General features: G+C 38.3%; 2 protein-coding genes across 8 annotated transcripts; both read left to right on the top strand.

Annotated features, from left to right (window-relative positions):
* The first annotated feature begins 4,489 nt into the window (after nucleotides 1–4,489).
* LOC120796054 (inhibitor of nuclear factor kappa-B kinase subunit alpha-like) lies at nucleotides 4,490–12,562 on the top strand. Of its 5 annotated transcripts, none has more exons than XM_040138377.1 (22): nucleotides 4,490–4,792; nucleotides 5,306–5,450; nucleotides 5,549–5,643; nucleotides 5,755–5,872; nucleotides 5,961–6,030; nucleotides 6,125–6,213; nucleotides 6,323–6,412; nucleotides 6,494–6,618; nucleotides 6,801–6,908; nucleotides 7,077–7,212; nucleotides 7,353–7,553; nucleotides 8,053–8,155; nucleotides 8,382–8,505; nucleotides 8,579–8,730; nucleotides 8,830–8,891; nucleotides 8,984–9,093; nucleotides 9,187–9,236; nucleotides 9,584–9,692; nucleotides 9,861–10,008; nucleotides 10,149–10,198; nucleotides 10,516–10,615; nucleotides 11,089–12,562. In XM_040138377.1, the coding sequence occupies exons 2-22, from the start codon at nucleotides 5,346–5,348 to the stop codon at nucleotides 11,146–11,148; spliced, it is 2,205 nt and encodes a 734-aa protein (XP_039994311.1). In that variant the 5' UTR covers nucleotides 4,490–4,792; nucleotides 5,306–5,345; the 3' UTR covers nucleotides 11,149–12,562. The 5 variants fall into 5 exon arrangements, with proteins under 5 accessions (XP_039994311.1, XP_039994312.1, XP_039994314.1 ...); XM_040138378.1 differs by having other exon boundaries at nucleotides 5,295–5,450; XM_040138380.1 differs by lacking the exon at nucleotides 4,490–4,792 and adding an exon at nucleotides 4,802–4,935.
* A 2,429-nt stretch (nucleotides 12,563–14,991) lies between these two features.
* erlin1 (ER lipid raft associated 1) lies at nucleotides 14,992–22,643 on the top strand. Of its 3 annotated transcripts, none has more exons than XM_040138429.1 (12): nucleotides 14,992–15,085; nucleotides 16,271–16,399; nucleotides 17,006–17,087; nucleotides 18,089–18,135; nucleotides 18,223–18,284; nucleotides 18,398–18,523; nucleotides 18,649–18,722; nucleotides 19,676–19,734; nucleotides 19,866–19,957; nucleotides 20,069–20,158; nucleotides 20,264–20,343; nucleotides 20,440–22,643. In XM_040138429.1, the coding sequence occupies exons 2-12, from the start codon at nucleotides 16,287–16,289 to the stop codon at nucleotides 20,611–20,613; spliced, it is 999 nt and encodes a 332-aa protein (XP_039994363.1). In that variant the 5' UTR covers nucleotides 14,992–15,085; nucleotides 16,271–16,286; the 3' UTR covers nucleotides 20,614–22,643. The 3 variants fall into 3 exon arrangements, with proteins under 3 accessions (XP_039994363.1, XP_039994362.1, XP_039994365.1); XM_040138428.1 differs by having other exon boundaries at nucleotides 15,066–15,162; XM_040138431.1 differs by lacking the exon at nucleotides 14,992–15,085 and adding an exon at nucleotides 15,095–15,505.
* The last annotated feature ends 1,565 nt before the right edge of the window (nucleotides 22,644–24,208 follow it).

Genomic DNA, 24,208 nt, shown 5'->3' with positions numbered 1-24,208 from the left:
AGTGAGTTTAATCAACATCTTTGCTCCTGAATCTCTGTCTGGATAACAGAGCAGCTGTCTTTCAAGACAACATCCTTTGGACATCTTATAATAAGGATGTGACACAACTTCCCCTAAAACAAAAAGCAGTGTTATGCATTTTAAATTGGAGTTTCTAGACTAAAATCCCCCTCCTAAATGTTACCACATCAATACGTCTGATGTCTGTGTTACTCACATTTCCTCCTCTTTGACAGAGACAATAGCTAAATATGAAACATTTGTGTAAGGCTTTGTGGACGCAGTAGTTTGGGGTATGATGTAAATATGTCCAGCATGCACGGTAGCAAGTCAGGAAGCATGAAACAACTGAACAACACACATTAATTCAATCATCTAGTGACTCCAGTAGCCTTCTCTTCTAAAAGTCCCACACAGGTGTTTTTACCAAAAGAAGAACTATATGTTACACAGACATGACCAAATCCAGGGGAACTGTGTATTTGTGATCGAAACCACGTGCAGCCTTGAGTGTGTGATTATGTCATTTTGTCTGAAGTCTTCTGTCTCCACCAGTCCAGTCTAGATGCCCATTGCCCTCCAAATACTGTCTTGCGGGTTCAAAACTCACCTCTGTGAGTTCCTGGTAACTTCCTCGACTTTCTCCAATAAATTTCATCTAGATTTTTAACTTTGTTTAATCTTGGCAGTCCCTTAACATGCTTATTCCGCAGTTGCCCTATAGGGGTGAGAGGTGATAATGATATTGTACCAGGCGCCCACACTTGGAAGGTGCCTATGTTACAGTCCTTAAACTCTGAACAGATGGTATGTTCTGTTTTGCACAGGAAAAAGCAGACACAGGAGTAAGAAAGTCTCATAGAAATTATGCTTAAAACCATAATAAAAGTGTGAGAAGTGTGACCAAATATGAACATACATTTGTAGATGCCACAGCTACAAAAAAATATCATGGATGGATTAACAAAGGGCATGGGCACAGAAACTGAGTTGAATGTATTTTTGTGTTACCATGGTTTTTCTGCGTGCTGTGTTATTCAACTATAACATTAGCTTCTATAGAGGAGAGCATGTGAGTTTGCACATAGGAAACACAATGACATCAGTACAGAGAAATGAGGAAGGAGAAAATGAGAAAAAAAAGCAGACAGAAACAGAATATGATTTAAATCTTCCTCTTCTTTTTTTTTAGCCTAATCTGATATAAAAATTGAATAGACTGCACTGAATTGCTCACTATCTTGGTTGAATTGTGGTCATCTTCAGTCAGAATGAACTTGGAGACTTCAACAGGGAAAGTTAATTCTTATTATTTTTCTCATTCTGACTTCAGATTATTAGAACCTAAAGTCATGTGCAAAATGCCTCATGTCGAACCCTGCCAGCCATTTTAACAGCCCTCTTCACAGCACTTAACACTTGAGGAGCTGTACGGTAAAACAGCCAGAAAGAACATTTATTGTCACACAACTCTACCAGTCTTCACACTTGCATTAGGTCAAGGACTCTGTAGTGATGGCATCTCAAATCACATGTTTTCAGCTTTTCTATTTAGTCATGAGATACCCATCTTCTTTAAACTACACTGGAAAATTGAGAGGCCAAACAATTTTTTAGGAGCAACTATTAGGGCTGGTGTTTTTACACTACAGTAGTAATTGTTACCTATAGTTACTGTCACTCTGAATATAAAAAAAAATATGTATGTAATAAAATGATTCAAATTATATACACAAAATGCATTTGTTCACATTTTTTAAATTGGATAACTTCTTACTTCGGTATAAAATCCTAAATCTATCTTACATCACAAACTCAACAACAAACGCAACAACAGCGCAGACGGTTACAGTGTATGTTGCATCGGTCCTCATTACATCATCTCTTGATCATCTTTTAACCATAACATTGTCACATTTCCTGACTAATTTCTTTTGGTCTACAAAACATCATTTCTTGTTCAGTAGGTTGAGAAATCCTTCCTGGTAAATCTATTCTATGTCACTTGCATCCATCTAATCACACTAATAATATTGTCCCTCCTAAAAAAATGATATGGTTATTTCAAAAAAAGCATTTTTTGTATTCCTGTAGTTCAAGGTCCCTTTTTTATTCTCACTGAAAAATTAATAGGGCTTCAAGGATCGTAAAGCAAAATTGTTTGGGAGTCTGGCTGGGCAGCACACTCACTTGTAGGAACCATGTGGAACACCTGACTAGAACACATATTAACATCGGATTTTTGTACAGAAACAAGTCTTTTCTTCCGCTAATCAGAAAACCATTTTTCAACCTACAATTATGTTTTCACTTGATTGTATATTGTATATGAATGCCTCTCCCTCCACCTGAAGCCTCTTGACTTTGATTACTACACTAAAACGAAAGTGATAGAGTCTTGACTCACCATTGCATCTTATATGAAAAGATGGAATGTTCCTCTTTAACCAACAAAAAAGGGGTTGCATTGTACATTATTTGTCTAAATCTAAAAAAGAGAAGAAAAAACGGTTTCATTACTTCTTACTGTCTAAACACAGTAACTATAATGTATGATCACAAGACATATAGCTGTACTGCATGTTCAGACTGCACTTGGAAAACTGGTTTTAGATAAATACTATGCTGCCTAATGTTCCTTACAAATGTAATTAGTTACAAACAATTTAGTAATCGGTCATTATTTTATAAACCAATCTACTCACGCATTTTGAATGTCACATGTAGCCTGATTGTCCTCTTTAATATGGAAATACTGTGTAGGGAAATTGTGTTTGCAGTGAATTTCTGTGTATTCATTTATGGTTATACTGTATATGCCCTTTTGTGTGTGCATAAGTCTCTCCTGAAAAGGAGATCTTGATCTCAGTGAGAGTCCCTTTTTAAATAAAGGACTGACCAGTGGTGGAGTGGTCTGATCTTTTACTTAAGTAAAAGTAACAGTACCACAGTGTAGAAATACCCTGTTACAAGTAAAAGAGTACATACTGTAAGTATACAAAATATACTCAAATTACCAGAAATAAAACTACTTATTATGCAGAAGGACCTATTTGAGAATCATATATCTTATATATGGGTTATATTGGATTTATACTGGATTATAACTATAGATGCTATAATATTCAGTGCTGTAGCTGGTAAATGTGAGGCTATTGTAACTTTATATTCTGCTGGAGGGCTCAATCTATAATACATCATAGTTTATTAGTTGATTATATTTTGTAGTATTAAGTAGAATTTGCAGAGTAAATAGTAACTAAAGCTGGCAGATAAATGGAGTAAAAAGTACAATATTCACCTCCAAAATGCAGCAGAGCACAAGTATAAAGTAGAATTAAATGGAACTGCTCAAGTATTGTACAAGTACCACAAAATATATTAAACATGAAATAATAAAAAGTCAAATTTCCTAATAGTTGCAGGAAAGGACGGGAAGTATTATGGAGGACTGTCAGTAGATGGAGTAGAAACCTCCTGACTTTCGTACTCTCATTTCTTTTAGTTAAACTGGACATAAAAACATATTGATTTTGTTTGTAAGAAATCTGTCAAATGGCTCGGAGTCATCAGCAAACAAACAATTTTGATTTATGTGCTCTGTTTATTGTATATTTATTTTTCTATGATTTCATATATTTGATTTATGTTTATATACATTATTGGGGAATCGTACTTTCCTCAAATCTCCACAGGCTTCGTGTACTACAAAAAAGATTTGTAAGACTGGGCATTTTCTCAAACTCAGCATAAATATTTACCAGATATGTCTGTTTTCTATATGTTCTGACCATTTTCTCTCCCATCTTCTTTTAGTAACTTTTAACAATCTAACTCTCAAATTAATATCCATAACACTAGACAAGCGTTGGTTGGGAGATATGAAATGCCAAAGTATATGAAAAGCTCACTATCTTTAGAAAATTTTCATCATATTTAATTCATGATGTGTAATTAATGGCCAATGATGTTTTATCTAAATATGTACTTTTATTTTTTCTGTTTATGAGTGGTTTGATTATGATTTTTGTCTGTTGATTTGTGAACTCCTCTGATTCCTCTGTGCGTTTTCGTCGTTCATTTTCTTTGTATTTTTGCCTTATCGCGTTTTTTTTTTTTTTTTTTTACGGTTTTCTTGCATGGGACCTCTCGATCTCTCCTGTCACGTCTGTTTCATTCTGTTTTACGGTTCGAGGCTGCTACACCACATGCGCAAAACGTCTGCACCGTCCAGTCTGTGCACGGGACTGTACTGGCTTCAGGACCATGACGGAGGCTGTGCGTGTGGCGCCATCTAGTGAACAAATTAAGTCATTGTCAAAGTTTGTCGTATTCCCTCTTAGCTACTAACGATGGGCCCGGTTGCTTTTATGTTGAAAAAAACGCGCATGCTTGTTTAACACTGCTGTTGATATTAAAGCCCTTAGCGTTGACCCTTCAGCTGGTTTGGATGTGGGCTGGTGGGAAACCCCCCAATAGAGGGAGTAGTCCTGTCGGCTGCTGTGAAGCCGGACACGCATGCGCAGAAACAACGGCCGCCTGTCACTGGATACTTTTACTTTGCGCAGTTTTACTTTGCAACCGAAACAACAACAACAACAAAAAAAAACACAAAATAAAACTTTATCTCGAAGGCCGTGTTTATGGGATTGTAAAGGGTGACGGCATCATTTCGCCGGTCCAACCTTCTCGCTTGAACGGTGAACAAGAAAGCGAGCCGTAAACAACACGTTTAGCTAACTGTGAAGCAACAATGTGCTGACATCTAAAGCTAATTGCCATCTGCCGACAGGTGAGTCGCTAATGTTTGTAGAGTGAGATGTGTTTAGCGGACCGTTTGCTCACGTAGTCAAGGTGTCTTTGAGGGGTCTGACTTCACTGAACCCAACCCAGTAATATCCAGTTGGGGTTTAGATCAACTGTAGCAGCAAGAAGGTGTACTCAGCAAGTAAACATGACAAAAATCTGTGTGCACCACTGGAATATTGAAAAAGCTATTTAAAAAAATCCAATACTAAAAGCAGATATACAACAGAGGAGTGAGAATATATATTGGGCTTTAATATGTGGCTGATATTTTAGCATGTTAAGTAGACTGGGAAGTGGGTTACTAACATCTGTGTTATTCTCCCATGAGGAAAAAAAACAATATATCTAGTACATACCACTTAACTGTTGATTGTGTAAATGAATAAATAAAATCGCTTGAGGACCTACAGTGAAGTCCAAAAGTGTCTGGATAGCGTAACATTTTTGTTTCCGTTTGTTAAGTTTTGGCTCTTCTTGTCACTGAGGTACTTTGCAGACTACCTCTGTTGCCCAGCAGCTCCAGCAGACCTCTCACTATGGAGCGAGCAGCACTCAAACAGAGCCAGCTCTGTGGCTCCTGGGAGATGAAGGAGAGACTTGGGATGGGAGGCTTTGGGCACGTCTACCTGTATCAGCACCTTGTAAGTTCTGACATCCATCTATACACTAAGCACAACATATACTCCAGACCCAGATCTGTTTTTGGCTTATTTTTAATCCCTGTCTGTGTTTGGAGCAGGAGCTGGGAGAGAAGATTGCTGTGAAACTTTGCCGCCTGGAGCTGAACTCCAAGAACAAAGACCGCTGGAGCAGAGAGATCCAGATCATGAAGAAGTGAGTGTAAATCATCAGCTTGTGTTCACAAAGTAGCCCATTAACAAACTTCACTGTGCATTTCCTTCTTGTCAAACCATTGCTAATTGTTTGGCTCTTTTTCTTTTATAGGCTTAACCATGTGAATGTTGTTCAGGCCAGAGACGTACCAGAGGAGTTGAGCTCAATTGCTTTAAATGACCTACCTCTGTTGGCCATGGAGTACTGCTCAAGAGGAGACCTACGCAAGGTATCAAACTGGCAAATTATAAAGACCCTAAAAAAATTCTTGTCTTTTTTAAACAGTGCACTATTAACCTCTGTACCTCTTCATTTAGGTGTTGAATAAACCAGAAAACTGTTGTGGGCTAAAGGAGAGTGAAGTCCTCTCGCTGCTTAGTGACATAGGTAATGATTTGCTCTGCTTTTAAATTGATAAAAATCCACTGTTATAACATTTTAAGGCATAATGTGCATGGAATAATTTTTTTTATTTACACAGGTTCTGGTATCCAGTATCTCCATGAAAACAAGATCATTCACAGAGACCTAAAGCCAGAGAACATAGTTCTGCAGGAGAATGGTGGGAAGGTGAATTAATTTCTTTTCATACCTGCATGCAGCCTGTGTAAACTGCAATGTTATATATTATAGGGTTTTCTGTGCCTTGCTCTCATCATGAAACTATGTTTTCCCCCAGCTTGTCCATAAAATCATAGATCTTGGCTATGCCAAAGACCTAGATCAGGGCAGTCTCTGCACATCCTTTGTTGGAACTCTCCAGTATCTGGTAAGTGTTGCATCGGTGATGCTTTTTTTTCAATACAAGTCAACAATCAAGTCCTTATAAATCTATCTATATGTGTGCCAGGCTCCAGAGCTGTTCGAAAGTAAACCTTACACTGTAACTGTGGACTACTGGAGCTTTGGGACAGTGATCTTTGAATGTACTTGTGGCTTTCGCCCCTTTTTACACCACATGCAGCCAGTACAGTGGTGAGTCATCACCAACATTTTTATTGATCCGCAAAATATCTGTGTGTAAAAGGTGGAGACAAAGTAATGTTACTGAATATAGTTTTATATTTTTAATGTTTGGAACATTTTGTGGATCTAGTTTTGAATTTGTTGACTTTATTTTCAGTTCTTTCTGGTTATACACTTGCCTCCTTTTATAGGACAAGTAAAGTCAAGAACAAAGGTCCCAAGGATATCATGGCAGTAGAGGACATGAATGGAGAAGTCAGATTCTCCACACATCTCCCATATCCCAACAATCTCAGCAGGTAGTGAAAAAACATTTCTTCATACCTACCATCATTCTAAATTCCCTTTAACCTTTGTGTGTGTGTGTGTGTGTGTGTGTGTGTGTGTGTGTGTGTGTGTGTGTGTGTGTGTGTGTGTGTGTGTGTGTGTGTGTGTGTGTGTGTTTTTTTTTTTTTTTTTTTTAAAAGACCGCTGCTGGAGCCAGTTGAGTCTCTACTACAGATGTTGTTACTGTGGGACCCTGCAACACGCGGTGGAGGGCTAGATACTGACAGAAACAAGCCGTATTGTTACACCACTCTGCAGAATATTCTCAGCACGAAGGTCAATAATATGAACTTTTCCTGTATTAAGACTCACTAAGACCACATTATATTGTTTGCTTTTACGGTTTTATACATGCCACTAAATTAGAGGACAGTAAGCAAAAGCAAACTTCTCATTCAGCACGTTTATTTCTCAAGGTGATTCATGTGTTGGACATGACGTCAGCCCAGCTGCACTCCTTGGTTTTGGGAGCTGAGGAGAGTTTGCACTCTCTGCAGCTTCGTCTGGAGACACACACTCAGACACACATCTCCCCGCTGAGTCAGGAGCTGCTACTGGAGACGGGAATCTCCCTTGACCCACGCAGACCACCTGCACACTGTCTGCCAGATGGATTGGTAGGAGACAAACACGTAAACAAAAATATCTATTGTCAGTCAGGCTCAGCAACAAGTACATACGCATCAGTGGACAATGGGACCAGCTGTTTCTTCATCTCCATATTTTAAAAATATTGTTTTTATTTTGAAATTTTGGATTGTTTTGCATTATACTGTACTTGTTATTTCTGGTAATAGGAATAGGTAATAGAATTTTTGCTATTTTTTTGCCTTCATATTTCAATAGTGCAGTTAGTTTAACATTTAGTTTGCAGTGGGTATTTTGCAGAGTAAAAATAGATCAGGAAAATGAATCAGTTTGTAATAATTGACATATTGCATTCATACAATGATTGCGTTAACATTGTTTGCTTCCAGCCTTTCTGGCTCCTCTGGAGGAAAATGTATCGGCAAATCCAAACCTCAATTTCTACCGGAGGTTTTGTTTTACCAGATGAGCAAACCTCCACCAGTACACACAACAGTATGCACAATGATATTTGCTCTCTGCTTCTAGCGAGGCTGGGATAGCTCCATAGTCTTCCTGTTCGATAAGAGCCTGACAAAGTACTCTGGACCACTGACTGCCAGACCTCTGCCAGACAGTGTCAACTTTATAGGTGAGATATGTAACTATTACTGTATCTTCAGTCTTGTCTGCTGTTGATCTCTGGAGGGTTTCCTTTGGCCTGGAGAGTTATTGATAGAATAGAATAGAAGATTGAGAAAAGTAACAAAAAAGAAGCACAGTCTGTTGATGTTTTTAAGTTATAGCAAATGCTATGAATTTGGAGTCCAAGTTAATGGGGGAGGCATTCGTCCTTTGTGAACAATGTGTTATCTCAGTCAGGGAGACCAAGACACAGCTCCCGCTGTCTGCACTGAGAAAGGTGTGGGGGGAGGCAGTCAGCTACATCTGCGGACTGAAAGAGGACTACATTCGCCTGTACCAGGGACAGAAGGCTGCAATGTAAGTGCATAAACACACACAGACATACACTCTCACTCTGAAACATCCTTATCTTGTGTTTGTGTCTGTGCAGGCTGAGTCTGCTGCGTTACAACACCAACCTTACGCGGTACAAGAACCTTCTGTTCTCCCAGTCACAGCAGCTGCGAGCGAAACTTGCTTTCTTTAAGACCAGCATCCAACACGACCTCGAGCAATATACCAGGCAGAGGCACACCGGCATCTGTGAGTTGATGTTAACCTGCTCCTGCGATATGTACTGTCACTTAAAATCATCACTGAAGCCTCAAGTGAACTATCTGCTGTTGTTGTATTCATCTGAAGCTTCAGAAAAAATGTTGAAGACCTGGCAGGAAAATGAAGAGAAGGCTGATGGATTTACAAAGGTAGGACAGTTATTAATTTTCATTGTAATTCTACTCAAACTTTAGCAGTTATTTAAAAAGTAGTACGAGCTAAGGGGTGTTTTCTGCTGTAGATTGCAGACGTGGGATATCTGGATGAAGAGATAGTGGCTCTACATTCTGAGATTGTGGAGTTGCAGAGGAGTCCATTTGCGAGGAGACAAGGGGATGTAATGGAACAGCTGTCAGTATCTCTGTTATATTTACAGTATAAGAATGTCCTTAAAAATAACTGTGATATGCACGAGTTAACTCTCCCTTTGTCTTTTTTTTTCAGTGAGGAAAAGGCTATTGAACTCTACAAGCAACTGAAAGCTAAATGCAAAAGTTAGCACAAATTATTACACGTATAAAATAGTAGACATGGGTTATAGTGGCCCCTACCTTTATGTTAATTGTTAGGCTTTTTTTTTTCCAATTACAGTGCTGGGGAATCTGATAATGCTTGTTGCTATGAATGCAGTTCAACACTACCAGAAATAATGTGAAGAAGGTTTCATTGAACAAATGTGTCTCTCAGGGATTCCAATGGTTTAATTAATTTCTCCCCAGTGTTTGACACAGAAGTAGAGCATTGCTTTGACTGGGAGTAGCAGGCTAGCATTTAGTATGTGTTTACATGGCTGTTCCAAATGATAGTACGTGGATGGTCATAGGAGTGTGTATTTGTACAGGTCCAGATCCTCCACATGGCTACAGTGACAGCTCAGACATGGTGAAGACCATACTCCAAACAGTTCAGAACCAGGACAGAGTGCTGAAAGACTTGTACACTCACCTGAGGTAATTTATACACCAGTGTAGCCCAAACAGATATACACACACAAACACACACACACTCACACACACACACACACGCACATCTCTGCAAAGTTCAGCAAAACTGAGGTATCGTTTTACAGTTCCATGTGTGTCATTTGTGGTTTTCCCCATCTCTCTTGTTGTCTGTAGTACAATTCTGGTGTGTAAGCAGCGCATCGTTGATTTATTCCCTAAGTTGGAGAGGGCGGTAGAGAACATTAAAACTGCAGAGGCAGCAGTGATGCAGATGCAAATGAAGCGACAAAAAGAGTTCTGGTATCTCCTCAAGATTGCCTGTGTGAGTATACATGAAGAGGCACTACAGAGATAATTCTTAGCTATCAGTCATGTCTTAGGAGGTCGAAGCTCTGCTATACAGTATTAAATGTATAATTCAAATAATACTGTAGCTAATACAGTGTGTGGTTGTGTATTTAGGCACAGAGCAATTCTCCATCACAGCCGGTTATGCAACTGCCCACTTACAGGTAAGGCATTACAAGTCACATTTCCCTGCCTCAGGTTTCACATAGTTCAGTATATATTACAGTTATATTTGAATGACACTGTTAAAGGGAACAGTCTCACTGAAACATCATGTGGCTGTTTCTCCGTGATTAGCTTAGCTGCAGTTGAAAAGAGGTTTAAATCTACACTGTGCAGAACGTGTTGTATGATCTCTTACAACCAGTAGTTGGGTTTTGTAAAAATCAAAAAACTGCCACAAGAGGTCACCCTATTCACTTGAAAGCCTAATAACTTGTTGGAAAAGGATAATCAATTCAGAGTCTCTTGTTTCTTCCAGTGAAACTGTTCATCAATTACTAGATGACAATCAGCGTTATTTGAGTCAGCTAACGTCTCTGCTGCAAGATGCCACCCAGGAGATGGGGGACAGTGTCATGGTATGGTATTCAGGCGTGAAGGAATGTGTTCATGCATATAAGCAGATCCCTGAAGCAACAACTTCTATATAAACTCACCCATTCCCTATTGATGCTTGACTTGCAAAAAGACAAATGTTAATATATATACGTTATATATATGTTAATATAATATAATAATATTTATTATAATCTGTCTGATTACTGTAAATGTTTATAGTCACCACCATGCATGCTGTATGGTGTGTGTGTGTGTGTGTGTGTGTGTGTGTGTGTGTGTGCTTGTGTGTGTGTTTGTGTGTGTGTAGTTTATTGTGTATTGAATTTTGCCTTCTTAGAAACATATATTTGCATTTACTAAATCATGCTGGTTCATCTGTTTGAGTTTAAGGTTCAACTTTTAAGATGGTACATGGAGAATGGTATGTATTTAGTATAATAGTATAATGATCTGGTAGTGGTGAAATGGTTTCATCTGTTTATTCTCTTTCCAGGATCAGGACTGGACGTGGACCCAGTACAGAGCAGTGAAAGCCCAACCTCAGAAGCTGTAGAAACCGAAGACTCAGTGTTATGAGTCAAAAACATGTACTGTAAACAAGTGCCTTATCAGGGTTAGGTTATCTGAAAGCTTTGTGATAATGCAATGCTATGAGACAATAATGTGTGAAGCAGCAGGATGTGGTAGGTTATTCATGTTTTAGCTTAAATGTATATAATTGAATTTTAAAAACTATATCGAGCTGTCACCAAAACGTATTTATTGTACTAGTAATATTGGTTAGAGTAAAACATTGCTGCTAACAAACTATGCATGAAGGAATGTGAGTAAATTTTATAAATGTATGGCACATATACAATGTTTTGTGTTTGTTCAAGCAGTTTAAATGGATTTTCTTAGAATTGGTTTGACTTTCCTATGCAAATGTTACACTGTTGAAGATAATAAGTGTCTGGATATTTGCATGCACACAGTGGACCAGACAACCGTCTGCACACACACAGGAAATTACTTGTTTATATGACCCTGGGTTCAAAATTCTCTTGGGAGCTGCTGAAATCCAAACAGCAAGGATGCAGCACAGAGTAACATACATAAATTAATCTGACTAAAAACAAGTAACAAGAAGCTCAAAAACATTGTCTTAGAAAGAATGAGGGAGACTTGAAGACAGTTAAATGACAGGACATCTCGCTCGCTGTGTGATTTCAATAGTATTTTAACTTTATTCGAATTATTCAGTAAATGAGACCACTTTCCCACTGTGGTGTCAGACCTTTTGGACTGCACTGTATGATGAAGATTTCTTTGTAACTATGCAAAGTTAACATATTATGCATCCCTGCCTATTGTTTTACCCATGCAGTATACAGTATACTGACCTCCATTAACTCCACATTATTGATGGTTAAGATGTCTTTTCAGACTTAAACCATTGTCTGAGCAAACTGGGCAAACATTTCATATTTCAATCAATTTAATTGTAAGGAATGTATCAACCGTTAAATATATGAGGTTAATGTGAGACACTGGAATAATAATACACTACAGTACTTTTATTTCTAAGTGTCAATCAGCCGGAAAGTAAAAATGTACAGTATATTTATTTAATAGCCTACTGTATGTACTTGTTGTAAGCTGGTACTACTTTCCTTCAACTTCCCTAACTTAACACTTAGTCATTTTGATCAGTAACATTTTAGTGGAAAATATTGTTGATTTTACTTCCATATATATTTATCTTGTGGTTCAATCTACAAAATTTTCCTTTTTACTTTGTCACATAAATACGTCAGAAGTGTATTTATTTTTTTAGCAGTAGTTGTATTTGTACTAGTAGCAGCATATTTCAGTAGAATATGTTTGATAATAGATAAGGATATGCTTACTTAACATGTTCAGCTCTTTGTCGGCAGCTTGATATGCAGCTCTGCCATACTGTCTGCTATACACCTAATTTCAACATGTCATAAAATATTTCTGTAACATTGTATTGTATGTAGTTTTTTTTATTTGATTTTTCAATTAAATACAGCAATGTAGAAAATATAACATATACACAGAGACATTCACATACCTATTGCAATTAATACCTACATGATACACTAAAATATACAGTACATGAAAACAGTGTGCAGCTGCATGAAGCTATGAGCAAGACCCCTTCTAAAACTAGAAGGCAAGACAAGCCGGCATATCTCGCCTGTCACCGTGTGTATAATTAAAAACATTAATTTCTTTTAAATAGTACATAAAAGGATGGATAAAAATGGCCGACAATGACAATTGGTGTAAATTACAACGGACAGTCAGTGAGGACACTACATGTACTTTTGAGACGTATTTGCTAGGTAAAATGTAGTATGTAATGTTAAATGTATTGCTTTTCTTTTTGAAATATAACTTCAAATAAGATAAAGACTTAAAAATAGAGAAACACCTCAAGAGCGTGTTCGGTTGGTCATAGCCAATAGAGACATGGCTAATTAACGTATAGTCGCTAAGAAAACACGGGAAACTACTGACTACTCGCTTCAACGAAGATAGTTCGCCTGGTAGACAAAATTATTAGTGTCTTTCACCCTGGTCTAGACAATTCGCCATTCGACACCCTGATAGTGAAAGTTTGGTCTCTCCGCCGCTATATATGTGCCCCGCCCGCCGAATAATTTTCGGATGTGAGGGCGATCTGGCTGCGACATCTGTCACCCCATTGATCGCCAGGGTTGATTCGGCTGATCTGGCTGGCTAGGCGGGTGTCCCCTTCCTCCCTCACCGCTCCATGTGCGTCCCTCCCGAAGCTGCGCGCTCGGTCGAAGAGGACGAGGTCCCCCCGGCGGACGACCACTCATCGGTATACGAGTAGCTGCGCTCCCCTGCTAGAACCTCCAAACAAGCTCTCAAGGTCCATTTGTAGGAGAACGTAGGGTAGTCAAGCTCCAAGCTTCAGGCACATCCAAATGCGGCGCTGCACGTGGCAGTCTGCCTTACCTTTTGGTAAAGTGATTTGGACCATTATTTATTTATTATCTATTTATAATTTATATTGTTTAAAAAAACATTGTTGAAAAAAATATTTAAAATTTAAAATTTTGTTTAAAATGTACCACAAATGAAAAACCCTTTACTATCAATTAATGCCTTACTTTCCACAAACACACATCCAATATTTATATTTTTATTTTATTATATGTATATATTTCATTTGTGGTACACATATATATATATATATATATATATATATATATATATATATATATATATATATATATATATATATATATATATATAATAAAATAAGTATACAAAAAACTCCTTATGTAAAGAATCTAACAGCAAATGTATATTATGTCACTAGAAATTAATAAAGGCTATTAAAGTTAAAGGCTATTATCCATTCGATTATGGTCAGTACTTAATTAAAAAATCACTTTGCTTTTTTATTTTTGTCTATGTTTTTAAAAAATATACATAAAATACCAATTAGGAGTCATAGTAACTTTCGTTCACTGAGGTAAGAAGCACATGGCAGTATTCAGGCTATCGGGATATCATTGCTATCGATCAATTGACTGATTTATTGACTTTTTTCTTTTCTTTCTTCTCTTCTTTTTTTTATACCTTCTACACAGTAAAGGATTTTAATTGTTTTTTTGGCTGGACCGCATCCTCGGGGCGAATGTCTATCACTGGCTGGGTGAGTCATTAAGTTGCACCATTTGCCGTTGTCCTTTCAAAATGAATTGGAACGGCATTTGTTCCTAGATTTACCGACTTTTCACACCCTTTAAGCGGCTTTTCCTCACAAAAACACAACCAGCGACAAATCTACAGACTTTCTGGACAAAGGTTTAGCGACTTTTCGTAGAAGAGAGTCGCTTGCATTGCCCCGCGAGCGCCTTCCCTCCTCAGACACACCTCTCTATGCATCTCATTCAATTGACCACAGGGACCACAGACCACAGACGTGAATGAGCTTCAAACTTTCTCTCTGAGTGATGACTTTACAAGTAAATATGGCCGAACACACAGCACAGCCGTTGTCTTTAGCTTATGTGTATGGTGTTTTTTGTCAGATGTCGCTGTGGTTATAAAAATCAGGATTTTAGCAGTGCAGAGCAGCAGCCTGGAAATGGCTTGGAAGTGACTGTTGGTTAACCTGTCGTCTTAACGGGCCGCGTTTCAGTCAACTATTTCGTACTTGTTCCGTTGTCTGATAACAGAACAGTATATGTTATTACTGTATATGTGAGCACAGAGAGTAGGAGAGAAGCAAACCGACGACGGACGGTCCAGCCACATGCTAGGGATCGACCTAGGCTTGTTTTACTGAACAATAATTTGACTGAATAGTAACTTTAATATTTCCGTCTGCCCGTGAAGGTCGCATCATAGAGCAACCAAAAGCGAGAGAGAAAGCTGTTGGAGGCGGGGTGAGGGGGGTTGGGCCGTTGAGCGAAGCGCAAAAAGAGAGACTGTTCGACACAGTGGTAATTTCATTTATCATAAAACCAGCCACTCATTCTAACGCTCACATATCGATCATTATATTTCAGCGTAGCGCAAGGTGAGTTAACTCGTTGGCTTTAAGCCAGCAGCCTAGCAGGCTAACGTTAGCGTGGAGCTACGAGAAACTGACCCACCCGATAACGAGAGCTAGCTGGCTTGCTAGGGTAACGTTACCAAGCGAATGGTGTGTCAGGCTATGCAGTTGCTGATTTAAATAAATTCGGACCTTTGGTGTGATGGTTATACTGTAGCTGTGGTACAAACACGTTTGGTCGTCTGCTGACAGATGAGTTAGTCGCTAGTTGTCTCCTTACAAGGCATTCTGCAAGCTAATAGTACATGTTAGCGTTAGCTGTGTAATGTTCACACGGCTTGTGGAGTGCACTTTCTAATCGAGGCAGGTAAATATAATATATTATATACTATACATACTAACTGTAAAATCAGTATCATTAGGGTTCAAACAGTACATACAAACTTGCGGTAGACGCTCTTAAATGTTTAGCTTTCTTCTCTGAATGACCATGAGTTGCGTTGACCTGGGTAGACCTTTGTTAAAGTATAATGTATGTTTTCTTTGTAATTTACTTTGCTGTTGATTTAAAAGGGAAAGCAGGAGGAAAGAATTTCAGGGCATTTAATGAACCTTGCTTAACTAACGAAAACACAGGAAAGAGCTAAAAATGTTATGTCTTCCTCTGTAAGACCAAGGTTTTTGTGAAAATGTTTACCAGCAGTTGCATTCCTTGCAAATTGTGCCAAACAGTGTTCAGTGTAAATTCTTTTAAAAGACTTATATGATATTTTATCCATTCAATAAGAGTGTAAACTAAATATAAAAACAACTGTCAGTATGCATTGCAGTTAAGCAGCATCACAAAGTACAGCCTCCAGAACCATAAAGTTTCAATCATGAAGTTGAATCAACACCTCGTTAAAACAGTTTCTCAGCTGAACTCTTAAACCTTCATGAATGCAGGATTTATTGCAGCGCTCTTGCAATAGACCATTAGTTTTTGCTATGTGTACCTGATAAACTGGTAACTGACTTCGTGTGATGCTGCTGACAGTTACAGTGAAGGTCTGACCATAGGTGTAATGGTGCCCTGAGTATATTCTGTTGGATAAATATTTCAATATGTTTATGTTTCTTTCTGCGCCTGTAGGTGAGTCCTAGCAAGGATGACGATGCCGCATGTAGGCGCAGTATTTGCAGCAGTAACAGGAGTGATGGCCATCATGTTGCACTCCTCCATTCACAAAATAGAGGAAGGACACCTTGCTGTGTACTACAGGTATCGCAACACTGACCCTGGGCCAGTGAGAGGAACAACACATACCTTTTATATACTATGTGAATGTAGATGGCACATTATGATTGATGACTGATAATGATTATAAATATAAACTCGACCTGGTTATGGAAACATTATCTGGGGCACTCAGGTGTGGATGCTTCAAACCTGTTTGACCAAGGAGAAGACAGAGGGGTTATTACCACATACTTGTCAGTTCAGGATTTTCCATTCCAGATCTGAGCATGGATTTACAAGTGTCCACGTTTTTTTTTTTTTTTACAAATTAGTCAAATGTTACACTGACTGATCCACAACAGTGATGAAGATTGAACTTTACTGGCCCCTGTAAGGAAACTTAGATCTTGGGGAAATTAGATTGAATATAAGTTCACAGCTAGAATCCAAAATATATTAATAGGTCAATATTAAACATTAATTGTTGATAATGTTCATTAGATGGACTCAATAACAGTAACACCCAATACTATACACCTGAATAAACAGCTTTGTGTCCTTTTCTTTTTTCCATCCTCTTTAAATACAAATAGTAGATAATCTAATGTTAAGAAATCAGACCAAATAATTTGTTTATATTTATTTCAGGGGTGGGGCGTTGCTGATTTCTCCCAATGGTCCTGGATATCACACTATGCTTCCTTTCATTACCACTTACAGATCAGTGCAGGTAAACTTACCTTTCAGCCCTGAAACTTGGCCTCTCTAGCAGAGGCATGTGTTGTGTTGTTGTCATTCAACCATGGCTGCAGTGGCTTTATTTTACACCAAGCCTGTGCACCATTTGTTGTGCTACTAAATAAGCTTGGTAAAGAATCTTGAATGTGTCTTAAAAATATACTGTGTTCTCTGTTACAATAAATAATTACTAAAATTCAGTTTGTCTTAATAAAGACATAACATTCAGGTAGTAGTAATAATAATAATAATAAGTAGAGTGTGTAAAACTAAATACACCCTTTGTTTTATCAGGGCTTGTGCCAGTGACTATGATAATAGATCATTCTTTCATATTATATGAGCTTGTATCTCATATTCAGGTTGTAGTCTTTGTTTGTTTATTCTTTTAATGTGGAGGTCCCTTTAGCTGAGACAAACACAAATGCAACTGTTCTGTAAATAAAAACAACTGCAGAAATTTCACCATTGCAGGTATTGATCTTTAATTATTTTTCAAAATTATAGAAACCCTACCTTTTTTGGTAAACTAAAGCTGATTAAAGACCTTGGTTGCAACACAGTGTATTTTACACCAATTTTCTGAAATCATCTTTTGTTTCCACAAAAGGCAAAATTTCATAAATATGAAGGACAAATTTTGAAGTAGCCACAACCCGTATATGAGATTGAACATAAACGGTAAAATCTAATAAAATAATCTTAATTCAAGGTCCTCTGACTAGCATTTTCCTGAGCTTTCAGTTGCATGTCATTGTCGGGGCTCAGTTGTCATGGAGAAGGTTCAGTGTTCATCACGTAACCTTTAACATTGAAGTTAACTAAATATTTTTTTTTTTATCAAACTACTTCCAAAGTCAAGACTGAACTTTAACAATCAACATTAAATGTGAAGTTTGTGTGTGTGTCTCATACGTCACATGTGAATTCCAGATACATGTTCATGAGTGGATCCTCATAGTAGGAGAATAATCTTTTGAATTTTTCTTTTAGACTACTCTCCAAACTGATGAGATCAAGAATGTGCCTTGTGGAACAAGGTAAGACTGAGCTTAATGATGTAGCTTTAAAAAACTCAGTCCATTCATGAAAATTATGCATTGAACAGATACTTTTTTTCTTCACAGCGGTGGTGTGATGATCTATTTTGACAGAATAGAAGTGGTTAACATGCTGGTCCCTTCAGCAGGTACAAAATGTTTTTGTTTCGTTCATTGCGAAAGTTCCTCATTTGGTTGACTCATGAACCTTGGCAGCTGTTTGGCATTACAATAAGTGTTACTTGTGTTCATTTATGTCCAGTGGTGGACATAGTGCGGAACTACACTGCTGATTATGATAAAACTCTGATTTTCAACAAGATTCACCACGAACTCAACCAGTTTTGCAGTGTACACACACTACAGGAGGTCTACATTGAGCTGTTTGGTGAGTGCACTTTTGTGGTAAAACAGATAGTACTGTTTCATTTTTATTCATTACATTGAAAGCAAAACACTCAGTGATACAAAGGATGTTGTGTATTCAAACAGCTGCTGTTTTTTGTCTTGCAGACATTATAGATGAGAACCTGAAGACTGCGTTGCAGAAAGATCTTAATGTTATGGCACCTGGACTTACAATACAGGTATTTAACCACATACACACATAACTTGAGCAGTAGAGGGGGCATAGTGAGTAGAAGGACTGGGATTCATGTCGCAGTGAGAGCTAGAAAAATCTGGCTTGCTCATGGCTACAATACATTGGTTGCAAAATAAAATTTGGAGTGTTTACAAAGGCTGTTGAAGTCTTCAGCTGGATTTGTAGTTGTGCGTGAAGGGGTTATGGAGTATCCATGACCGCGCTGTAGCCGAGGGGCACCTCCTCAAAAATGTAACTACACTTTGGGGCCACGTCGGCTACGAGGATACCTTGTGGAAACTACAAGAACTGTGACTGGGCTACTCGTGTTTTCTCCTTCAAGTTTCCTGGTGGTAACACAAATCTAGCAAAAGCCATTTACACTGCAAACCTTCAACTCACTGTGATCACCGCTCTGCGTCACAGTAAATGAAAGAACATACGAACAGGAATTACACATTTGATATTTGTATTAGTCTCCTAGTGAGGTAGCAATATATAATTTACTTGAATATAACTTCAGTTATACACATACTCGTGTATCCCACCGTTGCTCTTACATCACAAAGTAAATGAAAGAATGTAACTGAACCTTACTGTGGGGAATATAGCTGAAGCACAGTTCAACTTGTTCATTTACGACACATCTGTCTATAATGGAAACATGTGGCCCAGAGGGCACACGTGAAAGACACAACCTTAACATCATCACATGACATTAGTTGACCAGTTGTAGGTGACAGACATGAATGAGGCTAACATGATCAAAAACATCCCATCTGATCAACCTTCCAAATTTTGAATGGATCCCTTTAGACCAGTTCTAACTAGAAACCCCTCACTAGCCTGATAACCAGTCATCCACTCTCTGTGGAATTTTTTGGCAGATTGATTGTAAGCAAAGGCCCGTTTTGTGTTTCTATCTTTCCTCTGCATTGTTTCAACATCGTAATGAAGGCAGTCCGTGTTACCAAGCCAAAGATCCCCGAGGCTATCAGGAGGAACTTTGAACTCATGTGAGTTTGTAAATCTGTACTCACTAGCACAGTCTTAATGCACGTTTCAAATTCCACTCACTTAGTTCATGTAAGACCACAAAGAAAGGAAAGTATTTACAAGAATCCCTTTTGTGTGTGTGTTTATGCAGGGAAGCAGAAAAGACTCGTCTGTTAATAACGGCTCAGACACAGAAGGTGGTAGAAAAGGAAGCAGAGACTGAAAGGAAAAAGGCCATTATTGGTAAATATGTTTTACTTTAATTTAGCTTTCTATGACAGTCATGTGTAACCCCACTACCAAACTTCACCTTCTGTACAGTTGTAAAAGATCACATGCTTCTCTGTCCTACAGAGGCTCAGAAAGTGGCTCAGGTAGCAGAGATCCAGTTCCAGCAGAAGGTGATGGAGAAAGAGACAGAGAAGAGGATCTCTGAAATAGAGGGTTGGCCCAACTGATATCAGTTTTCTCGTCAAATGGTTGTGTGTGTTACTGTATGCGGTGGCTTCTGGTGAGCTGGTTTGTCATGCGTCTGTCTCTCTGTTTCAGATGCCGCCTTCCTGGCCAGGGAGAAGGCTAAGGCTGATGCCGAGTATTACACTGCTGCCAAGTTTGCTGAAGCAAACACGGTAAAAAAATGGTGTTGACACAATTTCAGACATAAACACACAACCACAGAACATTTAAGCCTCACATACTCTTGTCTTTCTCCTCAATCTTTACAGTTGAAGTTAACCCCAGAGTACCTGGAGCTGATGAAGTATCAGGCCATAGCAGCTAATAGTAAGATCTACTTTGGCCAGGACATCCCTAACATGTTTGTAGAGGGAACCAACAGTCCGCCTAAGTCTTTGCACACTGAACCAGACTTGCTTAAAGAAAAGCTAGATGGGCAGTGAGTCCAAAGCCCTGCCTCTGCACAGGACAGGAGAACCTGATGAGGACTTGTCTTGCCTGTAGGGTGGAGAGCACTGAACTGAAGGTGAGGGGTGGGATAGCTTTGCAGCTAGTTTTGTGAACAACGCACTTCAGTCTTAAATCTAAATGGCGAAGAAAGGGTGGGGAAAATGTTAGGTGAAAGACAAGCGAAAACGAGAGGTAAGAATGGCAAGATAAAAGGGAAAGTATTTTCTTCAACTTCCACTCATCGGGAAAAGACAAGTTTTAGGAATGAGAATGATGCCATAGTCAAAAATCAAAAGCATAATAAATGCCTATGCCTGGGAAGGCGGCAGCAAGTCGCCCTAATTTACACGTGCTTGCAAAAAGTGCAGTGTTGAACTTTGCTTTTGGATCTGCATTAATTTTGTTTGTTGTATGCAAGAGGGGTGATTTGTGATGAATATGAGTTTAGAGAATAATTTCTGGTTTAGCTGAACTGGAATTTGACAGGTGACACTAATTAAAAGCAGGATGGTTTGTGTAAGTTAGTCATGTGGGTAGGTCATCTCTTACACCAATTCACTAGTTGGCTCTTCTCTCTCAACGTGAGTCAGTGTGAGGGCTGTTTAATCGCACCCCATATCCAATGTTGCTATGACTTTTAAATAGGTTTGACAAGTTACTACAGAAGTTCGATTATTATACATGTGGATTATGCAGCAGAGTCGCTCACTTCATGGAGCCCACCTAAATTTCCAGTTGACTGGAATCGCACAGATAAGAAAATTGACCTGTGAAAGGTTTTTTTTTTTTTTTTTTTTTTTTTAAATAATTGATAGCATTCTACGAACAAGTGGCCTGACTTTGTGATATTTTCACCTGAGCCTGCATAAATTAGATAGTATTCTACAGATAGGGCTGCCATCATGTGTTCTTACATATACAGTGGTGTCAGATTGGTTATAACGTAGTTTATTTTCTGTTAGTTTGGTGATAGTTTGCTTTTGCGGTTGAGAGCGCAGCCACCACAGAAAAACTTGAGAAGCTGCACTAAGATCTGCTTTGGCATTTACTGTGAAGCCAACTGAGAAAAAAATGTTCTAGTGCTGCTAAAATAAAAATCTGATTTTCTCTGATTAAAAAGTAATTCAAGATGATTAGTAGTTAAAAGTTAGTTAATATGGGAGCACAACAATAAAGCAGCTGAATACCAGTGGGTTGTTACACTGGTTTCCTTTTTTCCTCCATCTGGTTTTGATTATCAAGGCAATGCATGTGGAAATTTGTACTGGCCTTATTCAAATGATTAGTAGTGCCTGCGTTTGTCCGCTAGCTCTGTTCTTATACAGCCTATTGAGACATGGCTAAATGTAAATTCTCAGGAAATTGACTTTAATGAAACATCTGCTCAGTGTTGGACAGAGCTTACACTGTTCAAAAGTCAAATATGATAACTGCAAGAAAATTACAGAAAATCGGCTTATATGCTGTGAAATTGTGAAATAAGAGGATAACCAAAGTTGTGATTTGATGTCAAATTAAAGTCTGTCGTCTTATAAAAGAAATGTGCTAAAATCAAAATTTGTCTCCTGCAAATATTTAAGGTGACATTTTTATTGCACCGTCGACATTTTATTGCATCTATTTACAGTAGGCATCTGTGACATTGAATATTGTGAGCATGTTGGTCTGTCAAAGTAGAAATAATACAAACAACTGTCAGTGTTTACATTTTTCTATAATTAAAGAGTTGTTGGACTTTTTTTTTCCAAGTTTTTCAATCTTTGCTGAACAAGATCATTTCAAAGATTTTAATGGCAACACAAGCAACACACAGCTCTTAATTATAATAGTAGTTTCTGATTTGAATTTGAGATCATTTTTTTGTGTGACGACATGAAATCCAGTACTAAACAAAAACAAGCTTTGTTCTATTGAAAGATGAATGTCGATGATGCTTGGGCTTAAACCAGATACAAGTTGGTGCTAGATTTTTGTGTGTGTGTGTGTGTGTGTGTGTGTGTGTGTGTGTGCGTGCGTGCGTGCGTGCGTGCGTGCGTGCGTGCGTGTAAGCTTTTGGATTGTGTTCAGCTCTGCGTTTCAGAAACAGGGAAATACTTCCAAAATTCAGAAATCAAGCCTTAAATAGTAATGGGTTACCCCAGACTGGAAGATTAAGTAATTCTTATAAACTAAAAGGCTCCATTTGAACTTGCACCAGAGACCTCTTAAGAACTTTGATGTACATACTGTACAGCCTCATCATAGACTCTAGCGGAGAAAGACCCAACTAGCAGTGGACACAGTAAGGGTTTGGAGGATGTGGAGATGTTTACTTGACCTTCGGATTGCAGCTAAAGGCTGCATGCTGCATTTGCTTTTGGTGGTGGGTTCAAATAAAGATGCAAAAGAAGGGTATGAATCACTCATGAAATTAATTATTTTGTCAACATTTTGTACAATTTGTGAAATTGTCTAATTGTTTTAAAAGGTTTATATGCAAAACCATGTTTTCAAGTTTTGACAATGTTCTAAAATAAAACCTATTTTGATACCTGTCTTCTCCCCTTGCTCGTGTGTGGATATTGTGTAGTACACTTGGTTGCCAACAGGAGGAGAGCTAACACATAGTTAAATACTGAATACCCTGATTCAGCTGCTCAAGTACAGATTTTTGCCAAGTGGGGATTGAAAGACAAACAAGACTGAGCAAAGCAAAGAAAAATGGAAGAGTAAAGATCAAATTATGGGTTCAATTAAGGGACAATAAGATATTGAGCATGCAAAACGATGTTTAGAGAAATGTAAAGCTGTAAAAAAAACTGCATGAGAAAGACATTTGCTCATGATTGTGACTTGTACAAAAAGTTTGAGAATGTCAAAATAAAAGTTTGTGTGAGGTTAAACAAAGAGATCAAAAACGAAGCATGTTATCTGGGTGCATTTTCAAGACTTAACTTTGTGAAACTTGGATCTCAGAATTCCCATACTGTGTGTGACACTTGAAGTTCACATACTGAGGTTTAAAGCTGGGATCTTGGCCCCTGATGTTGACTGTAAAAAAATCCAATTCCAAAATTTCTTGATATCATTTGTGACATTTTCTACACATTCACAAACTTGTATTTCTTATAAGTAGAAGGTTTTCACAGGTTCACAAGCAGTAATATATTTAAAATTATTTCTTAATGTCCCTTCCCAAGCTCAAAATCGTCACTATTGTTTTGATCACACCAAATACATTTGTCACAAAAGTGAGAAGTCATACGATGTGCACGTGTTGGCTAGTTATTTATTTCAATGGCTGGGTGGGTGGGGCAACACAAGGATGACTCAGTGAATGCTTACTGAATATATATACACAGACCATCACACAATCCCTGTTGTTGCAACCCACATGTGTTGTGAACATGAAAAAAAAACAAAAACGTGTTTTACAAACGATTTTACAAACTCAACAGAGATGAGTTTGTAAAATGGTCATCCCAAGAGACTGACTGTAAACCTCAAGTCCTGCCCTCAGAGAGGCAAGTCAGCTGTACACAAAGGCTTTCCAGGAAGCATTCAAAGAGAGTGTGAGGGCGTGTGACAACTGCCTGAATGATAGCTTCC

This window comes from Xiphias gladius, chromosome 11 (assembly GCF_016859285.1).
Source record: "Xiphias gladius isolate SHS-SW01 ecotype Sanya breed wild chromosome 11, ASM1685928v1, whole genome shotgun sequence".
Classification (NCBI taxonomy): Eukaryota; Metazoa; Chordata; class Actinopteri; order Istiophoriformes; family Xiphiidae; genus Xiphias; species Xiphias gladius.
This window is presented reverse-complemented; position numbering and strand designations above follow the sequence as displayed.